General features: G+C 37.8%; 1 protein-coding gene across 1 annotated transcript in view; it reads right to left on the bottom strand.

Annotated features, from left to right (window-relative positions):
* Positions 1-11,254, bottom strand: part of MROH9 (maestro heat like repeat family member 9) — a gene marked incomplete at both ends in the record, with an annotated part of 250,589 nt that extends 239,335 nt beyond the window's left edge. The window contains 2 exons of the mRNA XM_081257399.1: positions 8,657-8,767; positions 11,219-11,254. Coding sequence (XP_081113525.1) covers positions 8,657-8,767; positions 11,219-11,254 — 147 coding nt within the window. The remainder of the gene's footprint in view (positions 1-8,656; positions 8,768-11,218) is intronic.
* Positions 11,255-20,544: the final 9,290 nt, after the last annotated feature.

Raw genomic sequence — 20,544 nt, 5'->3', positions numbered from 1 at the left:
TTTTACATGTGACTGTCCAGTTTTCCCAGCACCACTTATTGAAGAGACTGTCTTTTCTCCATTGTATACTCTTGCCTCCTTTATCATAGATTAAACAACAATAAGTGCATGGGTCTATTTCTGGGCTTTCTATCCTGTTCCATTGATCTATGTGTCCCTTTTTGTGCCAGTACCATAGTGTTTTGATTACTGTAGCTTTATAGTATAGTCTGAAGTCAGGGAGCCTGATTCCTCCAGCTCTATTTTTCTTTCTCAAGATTGCTTTGGCTATTCAGAGCCTTTTGTGTTTCCATACAAATTGTAAAATTTTTTGTTCCAATTCTGTGAAAAATGCCATTGGTAATTTGGTAGAGACTGCATTGAATCTGTAGATTGCCTAGGGTAGTATAGTCATTTTAACAATATTGATTCTTCCAACCTAATAAAATGGCATATCTTTCCTTCTCTTTGTGTCATCTTCAGTTTCTTTTATCAGGGAATAAACCTGCCTAAGGAGGCAAAAGACCTGTACTCTGACATTCTTATTTTCCTTGAGGGAGCTCTTATCTTCATCCCATATTTATGTATGTGTGTGTTTAATGAACTTAAATGGAACGTTTCTGAATAAAGATACATCTCACTTGCTGCTAGGGTAACACCTAGTACACTGTGCATGAAGACTGAGAAGTGGTGATTGATATTATTAAGTGATAAATGAACAGTTGACAAATAGATCATAGCAAATCTAATGTAGAGGTAGTGCTAGTAGTTTGTTCATAACTTGTTAGTCTGCTACAGACCCAGCATGAGTCATAGCTCCTGAATGTCAGGCTCAAGAACATGGAGGCCAGCTTCCTCCTTGACCACACAGTATCAGAAGCCACTCATTAGCGTGACTATGTGAAGATGCTCAGCCACTGCATAATTAGGGTGTCTCTGTTCTCTTTCCCAAGTTTCCATCACGTCCCTCCACATTTCCCATTGTTGCATCATCCTGTGCTGCCTCTCACTGGACAGTCCCACAGGAATTCTGATGGCTTTCTGAAAAGTTGGGGATGGGATTAAACTATGAAGGTTTAAGGGATTTTGTTACACTTCCATTTAAATCATCAGAGGAAGAGAGTGTGGGATAGATGGGTGTTTTTTTAAATTCAAGCCTGACAAGTTCATCCAATCTGACAGGATAACATTTCAATTCCAAACAGAAAAAAATATATTACTTACCCTCATGATTCTTGGGAAACAAGGAAAATATCTGCTTCTTGGATGGAGCCCATAAGATCCAAAAGCTACAGATGCTCAGGAAGCCAAAGTTGAAGGATGTTGTTGTTATTAGGAGGTCCAGTCAATGTACAACTCCAGAAACTTCAAGGGAGAAATGGGAATGGAAATTGTTGTTTCCCAAATGATAACATGGCTTCAGATTTTTAAAATATGTGACCATGAAATCCCTAAGCTTTGGTGTGTTAGAAGGAGGCCTTCCTGGGCAATTTGAGCTTTGCATGAGAGAAAATAGAGAGCTCATATGAATATCGACTTTCAACTAAGATGGACCTGAATTCTTAATCTCAGATTAACATTTACTAGCTGATCAATTTCACCAAGTTACTGTCCATACATAAGCTTCAGCTCTGCATCTAAACATTGGAAATAGTTTATATCTATTTCACAGGGTGTTTATTTGTTTGTTTTGAGGATCATAGGAGCTCATGTGTATAAAACATTCATCACAGTGAATGGAACTTATTAAAGGCTCAGTAAATGGTAGCTTTTTTAGGTGTTGGCCAAGACACATATGCTTGCTGAGCTAACTTAACCAAATATTTAATAAACACCAACTCTGACCGAGACCCTTTGCATCAGATACCTTCTAGGCACAGAGATGATCTTGTTGTTCTATCTTTAAGATGCTCATGCTCAATATGTCTTGTCTTTGACCCTTTTGTTTTCATCTCCAAGACATCATAAGAGCAGAGATTTTATATGTCTTATATTAACATTGTTATGGTCTAGAAGAGGGAATAAATTTAACAAATATTCACTGAGGATCTATTTGTCCCAGGTACTATTTGTTGTAGGTATTTGGGATATATCAGTGGACAAATCAGTCAAAGTTCTCTGATGGACAAATGAAGCTACTTAATAATAATATCCAAAAACATGTCATGAACCATTTTTTTGACCTGTGGATTGAAAATTTCCATGAAGAACAGAGCAATTTAGAAATAACTCTTCCCTAGGTAGTGTGATGCCACTTATAAGCCACCACCACAGATGCTGCATTTTGCAAGGTCACCAAGCTTTCTTACAGCTTGTATGAGAATGACATATGAGTGTGTGGTCTAAGAGAATGTCTGGCTCCTTTCGGGAGATGGGCTTCATACTGATGCAACTTAGGAGTCCTGGTCTCCCACCTATCAAATCACTTCATTGGTCCCCACCCTAGAAGACAACATGGAGTCAAGCATGGAACCCTGGAGGTTAAGCGAACTCTCTCTGACCAGTAGGTGTGTATCTGCTGCTTTTCTAGACCTGCTCCCCTTGGGGACTGTGTGCCTCCTTCATCAAGAAATCTGCCAGCATTCACAATTGGAAAATAAACAGGCCAGCAGGTTCTGATTAACCCAAATTGGAACTATTCAAACAGTCACAAAAAGGGATCTTTTCCCCTGAAGGAATTTACATGTGAAGAGAGACTAAGATGGGAAATAAACATTTCTATAATGATTAAAGTTAATTGGCTTGAAAGGATGCCTCTGAAAGAAATGCTTTCTGGTTTTAGTTCCAATCTATTTCGGGACAAGCCTGTTTTTCATAAGATTGGTAACTGCAAACAGATACTGCCCTTTCATTGGAAACAGATGGTACAGGACATAATTAAAGAAGTATGCACTGGCATCTCAAATAACTGCTTTCAATTACAGCATTTCAAGAGTATTAAGGGGAAATATTTTAAACAAGACCACTGCAAAAATAGATTTTGTCATTAACTTTGAAATAATATTTGACTTAAGGCTGAAATTTCCATGTGCCAGGTCTGGATCTCACGGCTGATGCTGATTGGTGCAAAAGAAATTGAATCATTATGGTCCTATCATTCAGGGGAAAAATAAAAAAGACTTCTCATTTTTTTAATGCAGAGAAAAACTATTTTTTTCCCCTTCTGAAGACTTGTATTTTATTTTGCACTTGAATCTCAGTTCTATATTACAACTTTGAGGAGCTTTCATAGTGAAACCATCTCAATGTTAACTCCAAGCTTGTCTGTCCTTAATGTGGTTGTCTGTCTGTGTGTAGGCAGTGGGTACAGGCCTGCCCCCCACCATGAAGCATGTGTATATGCCCTGTAGCCCATGTTGTCATGTATACACTGAATACATTCATGCTGAGATCTATACATAAAACCCCCAAATTAGATAATATGCAAACTCGTCAGATTGCCTGGGCTGGTACATTCATAATCTGGGGTTTGCTTATTGTAATTTTTCTCATTAGGTAATTTTAGTGGAGACTATAAAAATTATAATAAGTTATATAACTTTGGCAAGTTACAAAATGCTTCACTTGTCCTTTTTTTAATATATTGGAACGATGTTTATTTCTCTCAATAAATACTTTCTTATTTATTGAGCATCTAACACATGACAGGTACTGTACCAGGAGATAAAACGATGAACAGATACAATTGTTTACTTGCCCTCCTAGAGCTTATGATCAAATGGTGGATAGAAAGACAAGGGAACAATTGCAATATAGGATGGTAAATACTATGATGAAGGGTAGTCAGGGTGGCATAGAAACACTGAATAGGGGTACTTCACCCAAGAAGAGGCTTCTACCCTATTACCTTAAACTAGGGTTTAGAAACAGAAGAGTAAAACAACTGTACAATACATCACCTTAGTGACTCAAACACATATACTTTTGGATGTACTAGTAGTTCCTAATGATGAGAGCAGCAATCTGGCAGTTATGATGCAATTTATTAATCATCGATTGGTATTAATTAATCAACAAGCATGGCATAAATTTATTTTTTATTATATGTACACACACGTGTGCACACATGGGGAGAGAGACACACAGAACACTCATGAACCATACCACTGACCACCCCCACCTGAAAGTTGCATGGGCTCTAAGCCCTGTCTAATTGTGGTGATGGACTAGGTGTGAGCTATCCCTACTCTCACTCATTTGCCTTTACACTCATGGTCTGTGTTCTTGAGAAGGCTGGACAAAGGCTTGTGGTGAATAACAAGTACAAGAGCAAAATACTAATCAGCCCACACATCTATTTCCTCATCACATGAATAGTGAGTAGAATGTTGCAGTTGGATTTTTGGACTATTAAAATAATTTTTTGAGTAATTAAGCCCTTAAGAATCTTGGTAATTTCCTTCAAAACTATACTCAGTATTCAAATTCTCCATGAAGTCATTTAGATTAACCCCACCCAATAATTAACTTTTCCTCATTTTGACTACTCTCTGTAGTTTGTGGGTGTGTGCATGCACGTGTGTGCACACACCCTATATCCTTTATTATTTATGGGGAGTAAACAGGCAATACCACAAATATTAATACTATTTGTTCAGTAAAATGCTATATAGATTGGTTCCCAAAGGATTATGAAGAAAATACAGCACAAAAAGTGATCATACTTTGATAAACCATAAGGAGAGAAAGTTTCCAATTTGAGGCAGGAAATGAAGAGAAGAGAGAATTCTGGACTCTGGCCAAGGGAGAAGTGGAAGGGATTTAGAACCTTGAATATAATGTAAAGAGTGAAGGAAGAAAAATCATTTTAATAAAGAAAGTTCAAATTCGTCATGCAAAGCACCTTTTTTTAGGGTTGGGGTGATTTGGGTTTGTAGACTAATTGACCCCAATCCTTCCATTTTCCCTGCATCTATATACACTTACCACAAGCTTATTGTGGATGGAGCATATTTCCCTGCTTCTTAGACTTTGGGCTTGCCACATGACTTGCTTTGACCATATGGGTAGGAGTGATAGGGGCCAATTCCACACCTAGGTTTTCAGAGGCCTCACATGCTTCTTTTTGCTTCCTTTTGCTTCTGCTCCTTCTATGAGAGAAGTATGGCTTGGCTAGCTCTCTACCCCAGGACGATGAGAGACACATGGAGCAGAGCCACCCCAGCTTGCCCACAGACCTGCAGTAAGAAGCAGGCACACCCAGCTGAGCCCAGCTCAGCCAACCCACAGACCCATGAAAAAAAAAAAAGATTGTTCCTTTAAGCCACTGAGCCTTGGAATCATTTCTTATTCAGAAATATTGTGTCAAAGGTAATTACTGCATTGTAAAAGAAATGGTGGTGTCTAGAGGGAGGAAGAGAGTGGAGCTGGAAATGGGCATCCTTTTCTGGCTGTCGTCCCCTGGTTCTCCATAATCTATGGAGAGACAGCTGTCAGGCAATGGCTGGTCTGCCCAGTGGTTGACTGCCTTCCTTGAATAGGTGAAGTTCATGTCTTGATTGCTTAGCCAAAAACTCTGCTCTTTAAAATTCAGAGCAAGTTCACCTAGTTTGAGGGGTGGGAGGCTATTATTTCTGGTCCATATATCTTCACTAGTTTGCTGAAAGGTATTAAGCCCAGGACATTGTTTTTCTACATGTCTTTTCCACAAGTAGAGAGTAGTCTTACCCTTACTTTGCTCCAACTTTCTCTTGATTGAACTCCCAAAACACTTAACAGCTTCTAAATGTAGCAGTGGGTGACTCCTGCTCTTTTCCTATTTAAATTCCTTCTTCCAGTTCAATTCAAGGGCCACCACACTGAAGCCTTCAAGCAGGATGGCTTTATGGAAGAAATGTAGAAAGATCTAATTTGTTACTGAGAACTTCATAAGGCAACATACATAAGAACTAGTGTGGCCTTACCCAAATGAGCTCCTTACCTCTATTGAGTTTTATCATAAATTTAAAAAAATAAATCTCACCCATTATTTTGATATTTTCCTCTTTCTGAAAATATTAAACTCTTCCCAAGAGATTACCTGGGGCTAAGGAGGGCAAATCTCTGTCTCAGTCACACCAAAGGCTTGTAGAAAGTTTACTCAGAAGTTTTCATGTGGCAAGCTATCTAGGTCCTACTGATGAGACAAGTCATACAAGTTGGAAAAAAAAAGAAAAGGAAAAAATCCTTTTTTTAAAGACTATGAGAAAAGCATTATTTTGTGCTATTTAGAGAAGCTTGGGAGATTTGTTTTTCCTTTGGTAAATGCCACAAAGGAGACGTTTCTCATGAAAACTTAACTGATAGACAGTAGCATGGTGAGGGATGGCCTCTGGGAATAGTTATGGGAGAGAGCTTGGAGCCAGGATCAGCAATTATGAGACACCAAGGAAAAAAGCAGAGGTTGTGTAGACATAAAATATTCCAAAAGCAATCATGGAAGTGGAATGAGAGGAAGAAAGAGAGTAAATGCTTTAAATAAAAGTAGTTCTCACCATACAAAACCCAACAGCATTCACATCTGGTATAGCAGAATTATACTTGACTAGGACATATCCTTGAAAATATATTAAAAACTTGGATATATGCATAAAACTATACTGGACAGAGAGAACTGGAATTTGAATCCTGGACTTACATTTACAATTTGAGTGATCTTGAGCAATTTTTCTACAGCTTTGAATTTATTATATGCAAAATGGAAGTCATGAAAAAACATGTGTGGAATTGCCTAGCATATATAGTAAATGTTTAAAATGTATTTGTTGAATCTAAATAATACAACCAATTCTACACTAGAAGCAAGAGTTCGTATTATGGCCAACTGAACTTGAAACATAATGCTCAGACCTCAGATTTCTCAAGATCAGTCATTTGACAGCATCAGGAGAAGATGATAGAGTTCTATTACAGAGCTGAAAACACATGATATGAATTCACTGAGTCCCTAAGTGAATTTAGCACTTTGGTAGGCACTCAGTGCAGTGGGGAATGAGAGTTAGGTGGTAGGAGAGGAGAATAAAAAAGAAGACCTATTGGATACTGCTTCTCTCAATCAAGTTTAGACTTCAGATATGTGTGGCTGAGAACACAAGCTTTGGGGTCAGACTTGCTCTCAAATCTTGACTTTGCTTGTATGACCTGGGTCTAGTTGTTCAAAGCCTCAGATTCCCCATCCATAGAATGGGAACAAAGATACTTACATTGCAATGCCATTTAAGGATTACAGATAGTTTATGAAAAATGCCTAGCAGTTAGTAGACATATGATACAGGGCACCTATTGTTACTTAAAAGGCTATAGCTCTTTCAGAGCAGAAACTGGACCTCATGAATCTTTGTATTCTTCATTGTGTTTAGCGCAATGCCTGTCATATATTAGGTATAATAACTCTTCATTGAATGGATGAATAACCAAATCATCTTGTTTAATGTTCTTGCCTTTTGCCCTAATTGCCATCAGATGGAGCTTTTGCCTGGTTTGAGGGGGATTTTTTGCCCTTACAAGACCAACATCACCACCTTTGACTTCAGAGCATATCTCCAAGACAGAAGAACTACAATAGACATAAACTGGCTGGCTGGGGTGCTTGCCTATTAATGGCACATTCAGATTCCACCTAAACATTGGTCATACCTCTGGTTTTGGACTCAGTCCTGCATTCATTTCCCAGCGCCATTATGTCTGACAAGTCACTTTGGGAAAGTTAGTTACCTCTTTGAACTTAATTTCCTCATTCATAAATAATGACCTTAACGGTTGATGTGAAGATTAAATGAGACAGCATATGTATAATGCCAGACATATAATAGGCAGCACAAGATTTGAAACTGAATATATGACAACAAAGCTCAAGTTCCTTATATTACATCTGATTTCCAAAGGATTTTAGGTTTCTTAAAGAAAGGAGTCATATCTTGTTCAGAATCACTTTGCATATACCTTGGTGCCTAGCATAATGCAGGGCAAAGAGTAGTATGTAATCAAGACTTGTGGAGCTGAATTGCTTCCAACTGTTAACCATACTCTAAGTGAATCAAGAACATTTCTTTAGGAAAATGTGCCTTTGGACACAAGGAACCATAATTGATTCACAAAAATAAGGAATACCAAAGAAACTTTCTTTCCCTTCTTAAAATTATTAAACTGGTTGTTTGGAGAAAAAAAACAGACATCACACCCTTTCATTTTAATAAGTCTTTAGGCAGTTAAACACTTAAGATGCTTTTACATGCAAGTAACTGAAAACCCAAATCAAACTGGCTTCAAAAGTAAGCACATTTATTGGCTTACATGCTTGGAAGTGTATGTCAGAATTGGTTGATCTAGCAGTTCAACAACGTGATCAAGGATCCAGGTTCCTTTTGTCTCTCTATTTTGATAACAGTGTCAGCTTCTTTATGAATGTAAGTTGTTCAGCAGTAAAAAATAGGCTACATGTTTCCTTATTCATTTCTGGAAAGAGAAAATGAAAGAGAGCGTGCCACTCATGAGGTTTGCACTTAATTTTTCCCTTCATAACGTTCCCACTTCTTAAACAGTAATTGTCATCAATGAAATGCTATGCACTGATAGGCTTAGCTTAGGAATCCTGGCAAGGGATATGGTATTAAGACTGGAGTTAAGGTCAACTCTTCATGCACCATCCAGGTGGTGGGAAGGTGCTAGAGTCAACTGTCTGAATCATGAAAATTCAAACCTTCTTTTCAGGGCCGTGGTCTCTACGAAGGGAGCACATTCCATTCTCCATGCCAGCTGTGATGACCAGTTCTTGCTGATTGTCATCTGCTATGGGCTTGGCATTCTCTGCCTGCTTATGGTCAGATGCCAAAAAAATAAGAAACATAACTGAAGGAAGCTCATGAGCCAATATAGTGCCAGAGGCGGGAGAGGAATTTCTTAACAGCTGGAATAATCCTTAGCTCAAACAATCTTTAAGAAAGAGAATAAACAAAAGCAGAACTCAATATGGCAGACATTCATTGTTTACCTAGCACTGGGGACTGGGCAGGCCCTCTGGTGGTTAGGAGAATAATAAATACATGGAGACAAGGTTCTAGCCTGCAATAAACTTTAGAGTTTAGAGTGGAATATTTGTAACACACACACACGTGCACACACACATACACACACAGTACTTGAGAAATGTTCAGAACAGCATCCAAGACAGTAAAGGGGGTGACTGGACAATATGACATCCAGAAATGTATTACACACAGTCTACCCTCCCACTCACCCTCCTAGCCTGTCCTAACCTCTCAATTCACTTCAACACTGATACTCTCTCTGCCCTATTAGAATTGACTTTCTTAAGTCAATTGACTCTCCTAAATAGTCCATGTAACCTCAGCTTGCTGTCTGTTGAAGTCATCTTTTTAACAAAATTTTATTGGTATAAAAATTATACATCACTCTTAATCCTACCACTCACATATAACCACCATTAGCATAGTGGTGTATATTCTCTCAGTTTTTTCTATATGTATTCTTCTCTTTTTATTTTTGCGGTACACGGGCCTCTCACTGCTGTGGCCTCTCCCATTGTGGAGCACAGGCTCCGGACGCGCAGGCTCAGCGGCCATGGCTCACGGACCCAGCCGCTCCACGGCATGTGGGATCTTCCCGGACTGGGGCACAAACCCGTGTCCCCTGCATCGGCAGGCGGACTCTCAACCACTGCGCCACCAGGGAAGCCCTATATGTATTCTTTTCTTTCACAAATTTACAGGGTTTTCACTTGCCATTCCTAAAACACTACTTATTTATATATGTAAAGATCTGGAAGGATATATGAAAAATTGGTAACTGTGGTCTTCTCTGGAAAAGGAAGGGTGTTGGCACTTTTTTTTAATTCTATGCACGTCTATGTTATTATTTTAAACAACAAAGACGTATTTAGGTAAATTAGTAAAATTTCTAAAAGGGAAAAGTAAAATCTCTACTTCCTATGCAGTTACCAATAAAAAGTACCTGTTCTTTCACTCTGATTTATCACAGTAGTCCTCATCCTTGGGGGCATGGCAAGAAATGAAAGCATTCAGTCTTGATCCTAAGCTTCTTTTATTTCTGGAGAGGAATAAGAAAAGAAAAATGAGAAAGAGGAGCCTTGATTTTCTGCTACAGCCCCAGAGTGCTTAATAATCAAAAGAGCAAGTATCAGGGGATAAAGAACACTCCAAGTTGGGAAAGGGATTTTCTCAACAGCTTCTCAGAGGAAGGAGTTTTTGTGTAGAGAAAGCAGAACTGGCTGGAACTGAGGATACATGAGTTTTAGTTCCAGTTCTGTGAACACACAGATCTGTGAAACTGCAGGAGTCATGGTGTCCCTCTTGGCTTCAGTTTCTTACCTTATAAAAGAACTCATTTTAGAATATTTTAAAATTGAAAATTATTGAGGATGCTAAATTTTTTAACCTTGCCAAGCAAGTACAATGAAAAGGAAAAAGGAAACCAACAAACTGCAAACCAAGAACTGTCATCAAACTCCATCATCATTTCACAAATGAAAGGACACATTAGCAGCAAAAATGTAAGGACACAATCTCACCTTTTAAAAATTAGCTTTATGTTAAAATCTCCCCAAATTTGCCCTTATTTGTCTCTTTCCTCCATGGGCAAGTACACATTCGCCATGGACTGCATTTGGGAACCTCAGCAGTAAGCTCTCTCACATTCCCTTCTGGTGCTATCATGCTGGCATGCTGTGATCCTGAGCCTGACCCCAGATAGCCTACTGGATGTTGGATGGCAAATTCAGGGACTAAGAGGGAAAGTAGAAGCCACACTGCAGAGCAGAGATATTCAGCGCTGGGAAACTAATTATTATTGAACAACTGCTATATGCCAGGAACTCCTCTGTGTGATAGAATCCCATAGAGAACAAAACAAACACAAGAGCTGCCTCCAGGGAACTTATGTTGTTAAGAGAACCAGATTATTAACAAAGACACAGCAAATACATAGTGTATCACATGGCCTTAGATACTATAGAGAAAAATAAACATGGTCAGTCTGATAGGTAGAGTCACTCAAGTGTGAAAAGCTATCAGAGAAGGTCTCCCAAAGCAGACACTAGAAGGAAAGGCAGGAAGTGTGCCATGTAGACGTCTAAGGGAAGAACTCCTTTCATAGAGATAATGGTAACTACAGATGCCCTTAGGCAAGAGTGTGCTTGATAGCGTTGAGGAAAAGCTATGCACAGGGTAAGAGGAAAGAAAAGGAAATCACAAGTAGTTGAGGACAAGAACATACAGGACCTTACAAGCTCCAGCAAGGACTGACTTTTCTCTAAGTGCATGGTGAGCTATCAAAGGGCGTTATGTAGAGGAGCGACATAGTTGACTCACGTTTTCATAAAATTGCTCTGCTATTGTATAACGAGACTCTGTGGACAAAAGTAGAAGCAGGGGATCCAGTTGATGCTATAATTTCAGTCTGGGCAGTGAAGAAGAATATTTTATAACAGAAAAGAGAGATACCCCCGTGGTGGTGTTGTGGCTGTTGTTTTTTTTTTGTTGTTGTTGCTGCTGCTATTTTAAGGGTGAGGGAAATAGGGAAACAATATGGTACTCAGTGGGAGGAAGGCTAAGATTTGGAAACACATATCTAAACCAGTATATGTCTATATATTCCCTCTCTATATAGATTTGTATATATATATATATATAGATTATGTGTATATATAGAGAGAGTTATCTATCTATCTATCTATTTATCTCTCTATCTATCTTCTGTCTACAGGTTACTAAATAAATTCTTGTCGTTTAGTTCCCTCCAAACTAATGCTTTCTAATTTTAGGTTCTTTAAGACTTTTTCTTTTTACTTTTATTAGCTAATTATTATATATATTCCATGGGAACCCTGTGTATTAGTCCAGAAGGACTAGGTTATGGGTCAGTGACAAACAAACCTCAAAATTTTAACAATTTAACATCATAAAAGTATATATCCAATGTGAATTAGCAGGCAACTGATCCTCTTGGTTATCCAGAGACCAGACTGAGAGAAGCTTCATCTCAACATTTGGATCTATAATTGCTGAGGTAGGAAAGGATTCATGAAAAATGCTGTACTGGATTTGAAAGCTTCTGCCCAGAAATAACACACACTGTTTTCCCTCATATGTCACTGGTGTAAGTCACATGGTCATGCCTCACTTCATTGAGGCAGGAAAATGCAGTTGTACCATGTTCCTGAAAGACTGAGAAGTGGAAAAAAAATTGAACCGTCCTAATGACTCCCATAATCTGGCTTGCTATTTCTGATTGGATCTCAGAGTTTCCTTGCTTTCACCATTCCATTTGCATAGGTCTTCCCTGTTTATCTTAATTGGAATATTTATGACCTATAAACTCCCAAATCACTTATGCCACTCATACAACATTGCACATTACCTTATATTGTCATCATTTTTGTACAGACACACAAGTGGCATGTGCTGTTCTCAGTGCCACCTACCTTTTCCTTTACCCCACTAGGTTGGTCTTCGCAGCCAGGCAATCAATCCAAATAGGTCCTAGGGTAATTATCTTGCCTGAAGATAAAAAAACAGAGATGCCTGTTTCCTTTAGACTCCTTCTGTTCTTTGATAATATGCCTCTTATTTCCCACCTGCCATGCCCACTAGGCTTTTCAATAAATGTGGCAATGGCAGCAGATTTTCTCTGCTGCTGAAGCCAAACCAAAAGTTAACTTCATGTGCTTGCTAGGAATGGAAAAGCAATAGCATTGAGTGTTTCATTGTTAGATTAATGCATTAGTGAGTGACAAGGTGCCATCTTGAGCAGTAGTGATAGGTTTCCAACTCTGAGGACGTTCTAAAGCTGTTTTTAGAAAGAAATTGTTTTGAGTTTCCAGGTCAGGGAATAAGATCCACATGTCATCTCACTATCAGAGTATCAAACTCTGATTTTTCTTTCTTTTTTTTTTTGCGGTACGCGGGCCTCTCACTGTTGTGGCCTCTCCCCGTTGTGGAGCACAGGCTCCGGATGCGCAGGCTCAGCGGCCATGGCTCACGGGCCCAGCCGCTCCACGGCACGTGGGATCTTCCCAGACCGGGGCACGAACCCGTGTCCCCTGAATCGGCAGGCAGACTCCCAACCACTGCGCCACCAGGGAAGCCCTGATTTTTCTTTCTTGACATCTCAGAGATTATGACTATGTAGAAATGACAAGGACAGGACAGTGTATAGCTGTTGAAGCCCCACAAATGGAACCACCTTTGTTAACTTTTTAAAGCAATTATCTGGCTTATTAAAAATAATGTCTCCTCTTAATTAAGTGAGAGATATTAGAGATTGCTATTTTTTTTCTTTCAGCAGTCCCATAAAAGGAGAGTGAAGGAACATGAAGGAACAATATAGCAAATGCCAAGATAGAGAATAATCAGATCAGGTTTTAAAATAGAAACCCATCTATTAGCTACGAGTGAAAACAACCTTTCATTTGCTTTACTAAACAGGAGGCTTCTTGAAAGTTGGGATTGGTTTTTATTTTTCTTTCTTTCTCATACTGCAATCCAACATGGTGCGTTGCCTAGAGGAGGCAAAAATAAACACTTGTCTAGTGAACAACAAAAAATTGTATCGGGCTTGCTTCTTCTATCCAACAGGTGGCATTGTTGATTTATAAATGGCCTTAGGACCAGCACAGCGGCTAAGCAACCACCAACGTCGGTTTTGTCATTGCTGTTTTTTTTTTTTTTTTTTTTTAATTACACCTGTTGTTAAAGAATAGGACAGATGTGAGGAGCACAAATATCCCTCTTTTCAGAACCACTTTGTTTTTGAGAAGCCATATATGGCTGATGAGTCATTTTAATTATAGAGCATTAGTAAATGATAAGAAATATCTAAAGTTCCCCCTTTTGATTCCGCTGGATGAACTGTGGAGGAATTCCTTTATCTTCTCTTCATTCTGTTAGTGCCAATTTAACCATGACTCATACCACTTGAATTTACACATTAATTCACTAAATCACTTATGTATTGAAACAGACTTTGAGTTTTGTGCTTATTATACAAAGCTAGAAAAGGACAGAGCTACAAAAGAAAAATGAGACTCTATCTTTATTGTCTAAGATATTTGAAATCTAATTAGGAAAATTAAAAAAATATATAAATCCAACTAGTAATACTTCAGACAAGATGCTCTTATGTTGGGTACTAATAGTCAAAAATAAAAACTAACATTTAGTGAGAATTTACTGTGTGCTAGATGCTGTTCTAAGCATTTATTTGATCCTCATAAGAACCCCTATAGAGTAGGTACTATTCGTATCCTCATTTTATCAGTGAGGAGACTGAGACCTGCGGGATTTAAGTGGCCAGGTCATGGCAGGTAGTGTGACCCCACTTATAATAGCAGCTGATACTGAGTACTCACCAGTCGTCAAGTAAGTGTTTACGCCCTTTGCGTGCATTATGTTAGTTAATTTTCATGCTAACAATTTCAACTAAGTATTAACCACTATCTTTATGTTACTTTTATTTCCTGTAGGAGTTTACTAGCCTTTCTTAACAAAATACAAATTCATTTACCTCTCTATTGCTTGAAGTAAACACAGAGATTTATGCAAATATGGATTTATTAATTTAACTTCAGACCTGACTAGGCTCCAGAATGCAAGTAATTTACTAAACATCATGAGAGTGTGCATTTTTTCTCATAAGGTACATCAGTTCCATTTCATCCAGCATTTTAGTAGAAATTAAAAATATATATTTGTAATCTTTGTTGCCTTCTCTTCGGATAAAAAAAAAATCTGTTTTCAGCTGTGGGAAGAGTGGCCAAATGACTGATGAGGACTACTGAAATTTCATGCATTTTGATTCACTAATATACCACAAAGCCTTTAAAATAGGGAAATTACATATATACATATGCTAATCTTTTTCTATCTTCAACAAACAAACAAAACCCCATAAATTCCAACAATCTATAGCCTTTCCTTCGATCCAAAAAAAAAAAGAAAAATAGGAATGAGGAGTGGGGGGTTGAGAGGAAACAGCAAAAAATAAGGGAGATACATTTCTAATCACGGTATAGGTTAGCAAGGACCTGTAAATATAATGATCTTATTTAGAAATTTACCAAATCATTTTTTTTTTCTTTTTAAAATAACAGTTTTGGGACTTCCCTCGTGGTCCATGGTTAAGACTCTGTGCTTCCATTGCAGGGGGCCCAGGTTCAATCCCTGGTCAGGGAACTAGGATCCCTCACGCTGTGCAGCATGGCCAAAAGAATAAAAAATAAAAATGAAATAAAAGAACAGCTTTATTGAGATATAATTCACATATCGTAAAATTCCTCCATTTTAAATTATGTAATTTTAATAGCTCATTTTCTGAACTTACAAGAGTTTTTCTCAATGTTGAGTAATGGGAAATTCTGGTTAATATTTCCCACAGATACTTATTAACTCAATACAGCTGAATTTCAGGATTCCTAATTAGGCACCTGGCCTCTTTACATGCAGGCCAAAAATATTTTATTTTTAAAGGGAGGTGAATAAGTGTTACATGTATACGTTTTACATTTCTACTAAAATACTGGTAGAAATATTACTGATATCCCTTGTTGCAAATTAGACCTATAATGAATTGACAGAATTCTGTAGTTTGTCTGAAATTAAATTAATACATAAATGTTTGTCCAAACTCAAATCAGCCTTCAAAGAATGAAACTTTTTTGTGTGTGATTCCCAGGCTTATTTTCAAGGGGTTGAGAGACAATGCTTTTATATTTGTTCTTTACAAAAAGGAAGGAGAAAAAACTTGCATATAATTTTAGACTCACATGAGGGAAAATCCGTGGCTCCCTAGATTGCATCATGTTATATAAAACCTATTCCCAACTAAGTACAGCACTTAAATAAATTGCAGAGTTAAAACGGTAGCGTTAACTAAAGAAATTTTTTAAATGTCAGAGCAATTTCCTCACCATGTTGGATAAAGATATTTTATGTACATTAAATGTATGGGAAGGGAAAAAAAGATTTATTTTTGCATGATTGTTAAGCATCCCATAAGTTTAATTGCTCTATTTTCCAATCAGAGGGTACTAGTTTTCAGGGTATAAAACATATAAAATATTGCCTTGTTGGTTTTCTCTGTTCTCTCGAAGAACCCTCAAACCAAATCGAGTTTTATTTCTTACTGCTAGGAATATCCTCCAGACGAGTTTCCAGATACATCCTATGACAAATTGTATATTCATGAGGCAATATGTAATGAGAAAGAGGAGATTTTGAGTGTGCATTTCAACAATGTCCTTCTGAAAAGTTAGAAAGAAGGCTCATGCCCCAAGTGGCAAATTATGGCAGATATAGGCATTCTTACACTCTGTTGGTTGGAGGGAGATATTCCACAAACTTCCTGGAAGTCACTTGTGTAATTTGTGTTAAAAGAAACTTTAACCAAGTGCAAACTCTTTGACCTTGCAAGTCTACCTCAGAGTTTATCTTAAAGAAACAAATGGACATTTGTACAGGGATATATGTACAAGGATATTCAACACAATGTTGTTTATAGTAACTAAAAATTCAAAATAACCCAGTGTCCATCAATAGAGGATTGATTAAATAAGTTATATCCATCCATACAACATAGCACTATAAAACAACTAAAGGGGAAGATATTTGTTAACATGGAGAATGTTCATGGCATGATTTTGAGTGATGAAAGAAGGTTACAAATGTTGATACCTTCGCAGAAAGAAATATGAATTTATACATGTGTACATATATGAATAGAAATAACCAAAATAGTTACATACTAAAGTGCTAACCATAGTTTTGTTTAGATAGAATTATAGATTATTTTCTTCTTAATTGTTTATTGTGCTTTCAGAATATACATTAGTATATTTATGTATATATGTGTGTTTATATATCTTCAGAAAAATAAAAGAAAGCTATTTTTATTTTACAAACACACAGCAAACAAAACAAAACACAACACAAAAAACTGAGTTCTTGGAAATAATAAGCAAGCCCTGGTAACCTAACTGTTCAGCCAATAGCTTTAACTCTTAATTTAACACACAGTTTTGAGTAAATATTATGTACAAGGCACTATATTCCTAATTCCTTCTTTAGCTCTTCAACATTCTGCCTCCCTTCCCATCCTATTCTTCTTCCCTTTCCTCTCATCTCCTTTCTATATCTACCTTTCCTACCCTTTTCTCCTCTGATTTCTTCCCCTTGGCTCGTTTCAAATCCCCTAATTCTACCTCTTTTCATATAAGAACATATGCAGTTTTCTTCTGTACACCACCAACAGCTGAAGGATCAGTCTACCCTCATGGTTTTCATTTCCTTCTACTCTCCCTTTTTAATTTAAAAATTAATTAAAAAAATTTTTTTAATAATTATTTTTTATTTTAATAACTTTATTTTATTTTACTGTATTTTATTTTATTTTATCTTCTCTCTTTCTTTCTATTTTTTCTCCCTTTATTCTGAGCCATTTGGATGACAGGCTCTTGGTGCTCCAGCCAGGCGTCAGGGCTGTGCCTCTGAGGTGGGAGAGCCAAGTTCAGGACACTGGTTCACAAGAGGCCTCCTGGCTCCATGTAATATCAAATGGCGAAAATCTCCCAGAGATCTCCATCTCAACGCCAAGAGCCAGCTCCACTCAACGACCAGCAAACTACAGGGCTGGACATTCTATGCAAACAACTAGTAAGACAGGAACACAACCCCATCCATTAGCAAAGAGGTTGCCTAAAATCATAATAAGGCCACAGACACCCCAAAACACACCAACAGACGTGGACCTGCCCACCAGAAAGAAAAGATCCAGCCTCATCCACCAGAACACAGGCACTAGTCCCCTCCACCAGGAAGCCTACAAAACCCACTGAACCAACCTTAGCCACTGGGGACAGACACCAAAAACAACAGGAACTATGAACCTGCAGCCTTCAAAAGGAGACCCCAAACACAGTAAGTTTAGCAAAATAAGAAGACAGAGAAGCACACAGCAGATGAAGGAGCAAGGCAAAAACCCACCAGACCTAACAAATGAAGAGGAAAGAGGCAGTCGATCTGAAAAACAATTCAGAGTGATGATAGTAAAGATGATCCAAAATCTTGGAAATAGAATGCAGAAAATACAAGAAACGTTTAACAAGGACCTAGAAGAACTAAAGAGCAAACAAACAGTGATGAACAACACAATAAATGAAATTTAAAATTCCCTAGAAGGGATGAATAGCAGAATAACTGAGGCAGAAGAATGGATATGTGACCTGGAAGATAAAAGAGTGGAAATAACTACTTCAGAGAAGAAAAAAAGAATGAAAAGAATTGAGGACAGTCTCAGAGACCTCTGGGACAACATGAAACACACTGAAATTTGAATTATAGGGGTTCCAGAAGAAGAAGAGAAAAAGAAAGGGACTGAGAAAATATTTGAAGAGATTATAGTTGAAAACTTCCCTAATATGGGAAAGGAAATAGTTAATCAAGTCCAGGAAGCACACAGAGTCCATACAGGATAAATCCAAGGAGAAATACGCCAAGACACATATTAATCAAACTATCAAAAATTAAATACAAAGAAAAAATATTAAAAGCAGCAAGGGAAAAACAACAAATAACACACGAGGGAATCCCCATAAGGTTAATAGCTGATCTTTCAGCAGTAACTCTGCAAGCCAGAAGGGAGTGGCAGGACATATTTAAAGTGATGAAGGAAACCTACAACCAAGATTACACACCAAGGATCTCATTCAGATTTGACGGAGAAATTAAAAACTTTAGAGACAAGCAAAGGCTAAGAGAATTCAGCACCACCAAACCAGCTTTACAGCAAATGCTAAAGGAACTTCTCTAGGCAGGAAACACAAGAGAAGGAAAAGACCTACAATAACAAACCCAAAACAATAAAGAAAATGGTAGTAGGAACATACATATCAATAATTACCTTAAGTGTAAATGGATTAAATGCTCCAACCAAAAGACATAGACTGGCTGAATGGATACAAAAACACGACCCATATATATGCTGTCTACAAGAGACCCACTTCAGACCTAGGGACACACACAGAATGAAAGTGAGGGGATGGAAAAAGATATTCCATGCAAATAGAAATCAAAAGAAAGCTGGAGCAGCAATTCTCATATCAGACAAAACAGACTTTAAAACAAAGACTATTACAAGAGACAAAGGACACTACATACTGATCAAGGGATTGATTCAAGAAGAAGATATAACAATCATAAATATTTATGCACCCAACATTGGAGCACCTCAATACATAAGGGAAATACTAACAGCCATAAAAGGGGAAATCGACAGGAACACAATCATAGTAGGGTTCTTTAACACCCACTTTCAGCAATGGACAGATCATCCAAAATGAAAAAAAATAAGGAAACACAAGCTTTAAATGATACATTAAACAAGATGGACCTAATTGATATTTATAGGACATTCCATCCAAAAACAACAGAATACACATTCTTCTCAAGTGCTCATGGAACATTCTCCAGGATCATATCTTGGGTCACAAATCAAGCCTTGGTAAATTTAAGAAAATTGAAATTGTATCAAGTATCTTTTCTGACCACAATGCTATGAGACTAGATATCAATAACAGGAAAAAATCTGTAAAAAATACAAACACATGGAGGCTAAACAACACACTACTTAATAACAAAGACATCACTGAAGAAATCAAAGAGGAAATCAAAAAATACCTAGAAACAAATGACAATGAAAACGACGACCCAAAACCTATGGGATGCAGCAAAAGTAGTTCTAAGAGAGAACTTTTTTTTTTTTTGCGGTATGTGGGCCTCTCACTGTTGTGGCCTCTCCCGTTGCGGAGCACAGGCCCCAGACGCGCAGGCTCAACGGCCATGGCTCACGGGCCCAGCCGCTCCACGGCACGTGGGATCCTCCAAGACCGGGGCACGAACCCATGTCCACTGCATCGGCAGGCGGACTCTCAACCACTGCGCCACCAGGGAAGCCCTAAGAGGGAACTTTGTAGCATACAATCCTACCTTAAGAAACAAGAAACATCTCAAACAACCTAACCTTACACCTAAAGCAAATAGAGAAAGAACAAAAAAAAACCCAAAGTTAGCAGAAGGAAAGAAATCATAAAGATCAGATCAGAAATAAATGAAAAAGAAATGAAGGAAACAGTAGCCAAGATCAATAAAACTAAAAGCTGGTTCTCTGAGAAGATAAACAAAATTGATAAACCATTAGCCAGACTCATCAAGAAAAAAAAAGGAAGAAGACTCAATTCAATAGAATTAGAAATGAAAAAGGAGAAGTAACAACTGACACTGAAGAAATACAAAGGATCACAAGAGATTACTACAAGCAGCTATATGCCAATAAAATGGACAACCTGGAAGAAATGGACAATTTCTTAGAAATGCACAACCTTCCAGGACTGAACCAGGAAGAAATAGAAAATATGAACAGACCAAACACAAGCACTGGAATTGAAACTGGGATTAAAAATCTTCCAACAAACAAAAGTCCAGGACCAGATGGCTTCACAGGTAAATTCTATCAAACATTTAGAGAAGAGCTAACACCTATCCTTCTCAAACTCTTCCAAAA

Source organism: Mesoplodon bidens (genome assembly GCF_964165515.1).
Source record: "Mesoplodon bidens genome assembly, chromosome: 2".
NCBI lineage: Eukaryota > Metazoa > Chordata > Mammalia > Artiodactyla > Ziphiidae > Mesoplodon > Mesoplodon bidens.
Note: the sequence above shows the minus strand (reverse complement) of the source record. Positions and strands in the feature narration are given on the sequence as shown.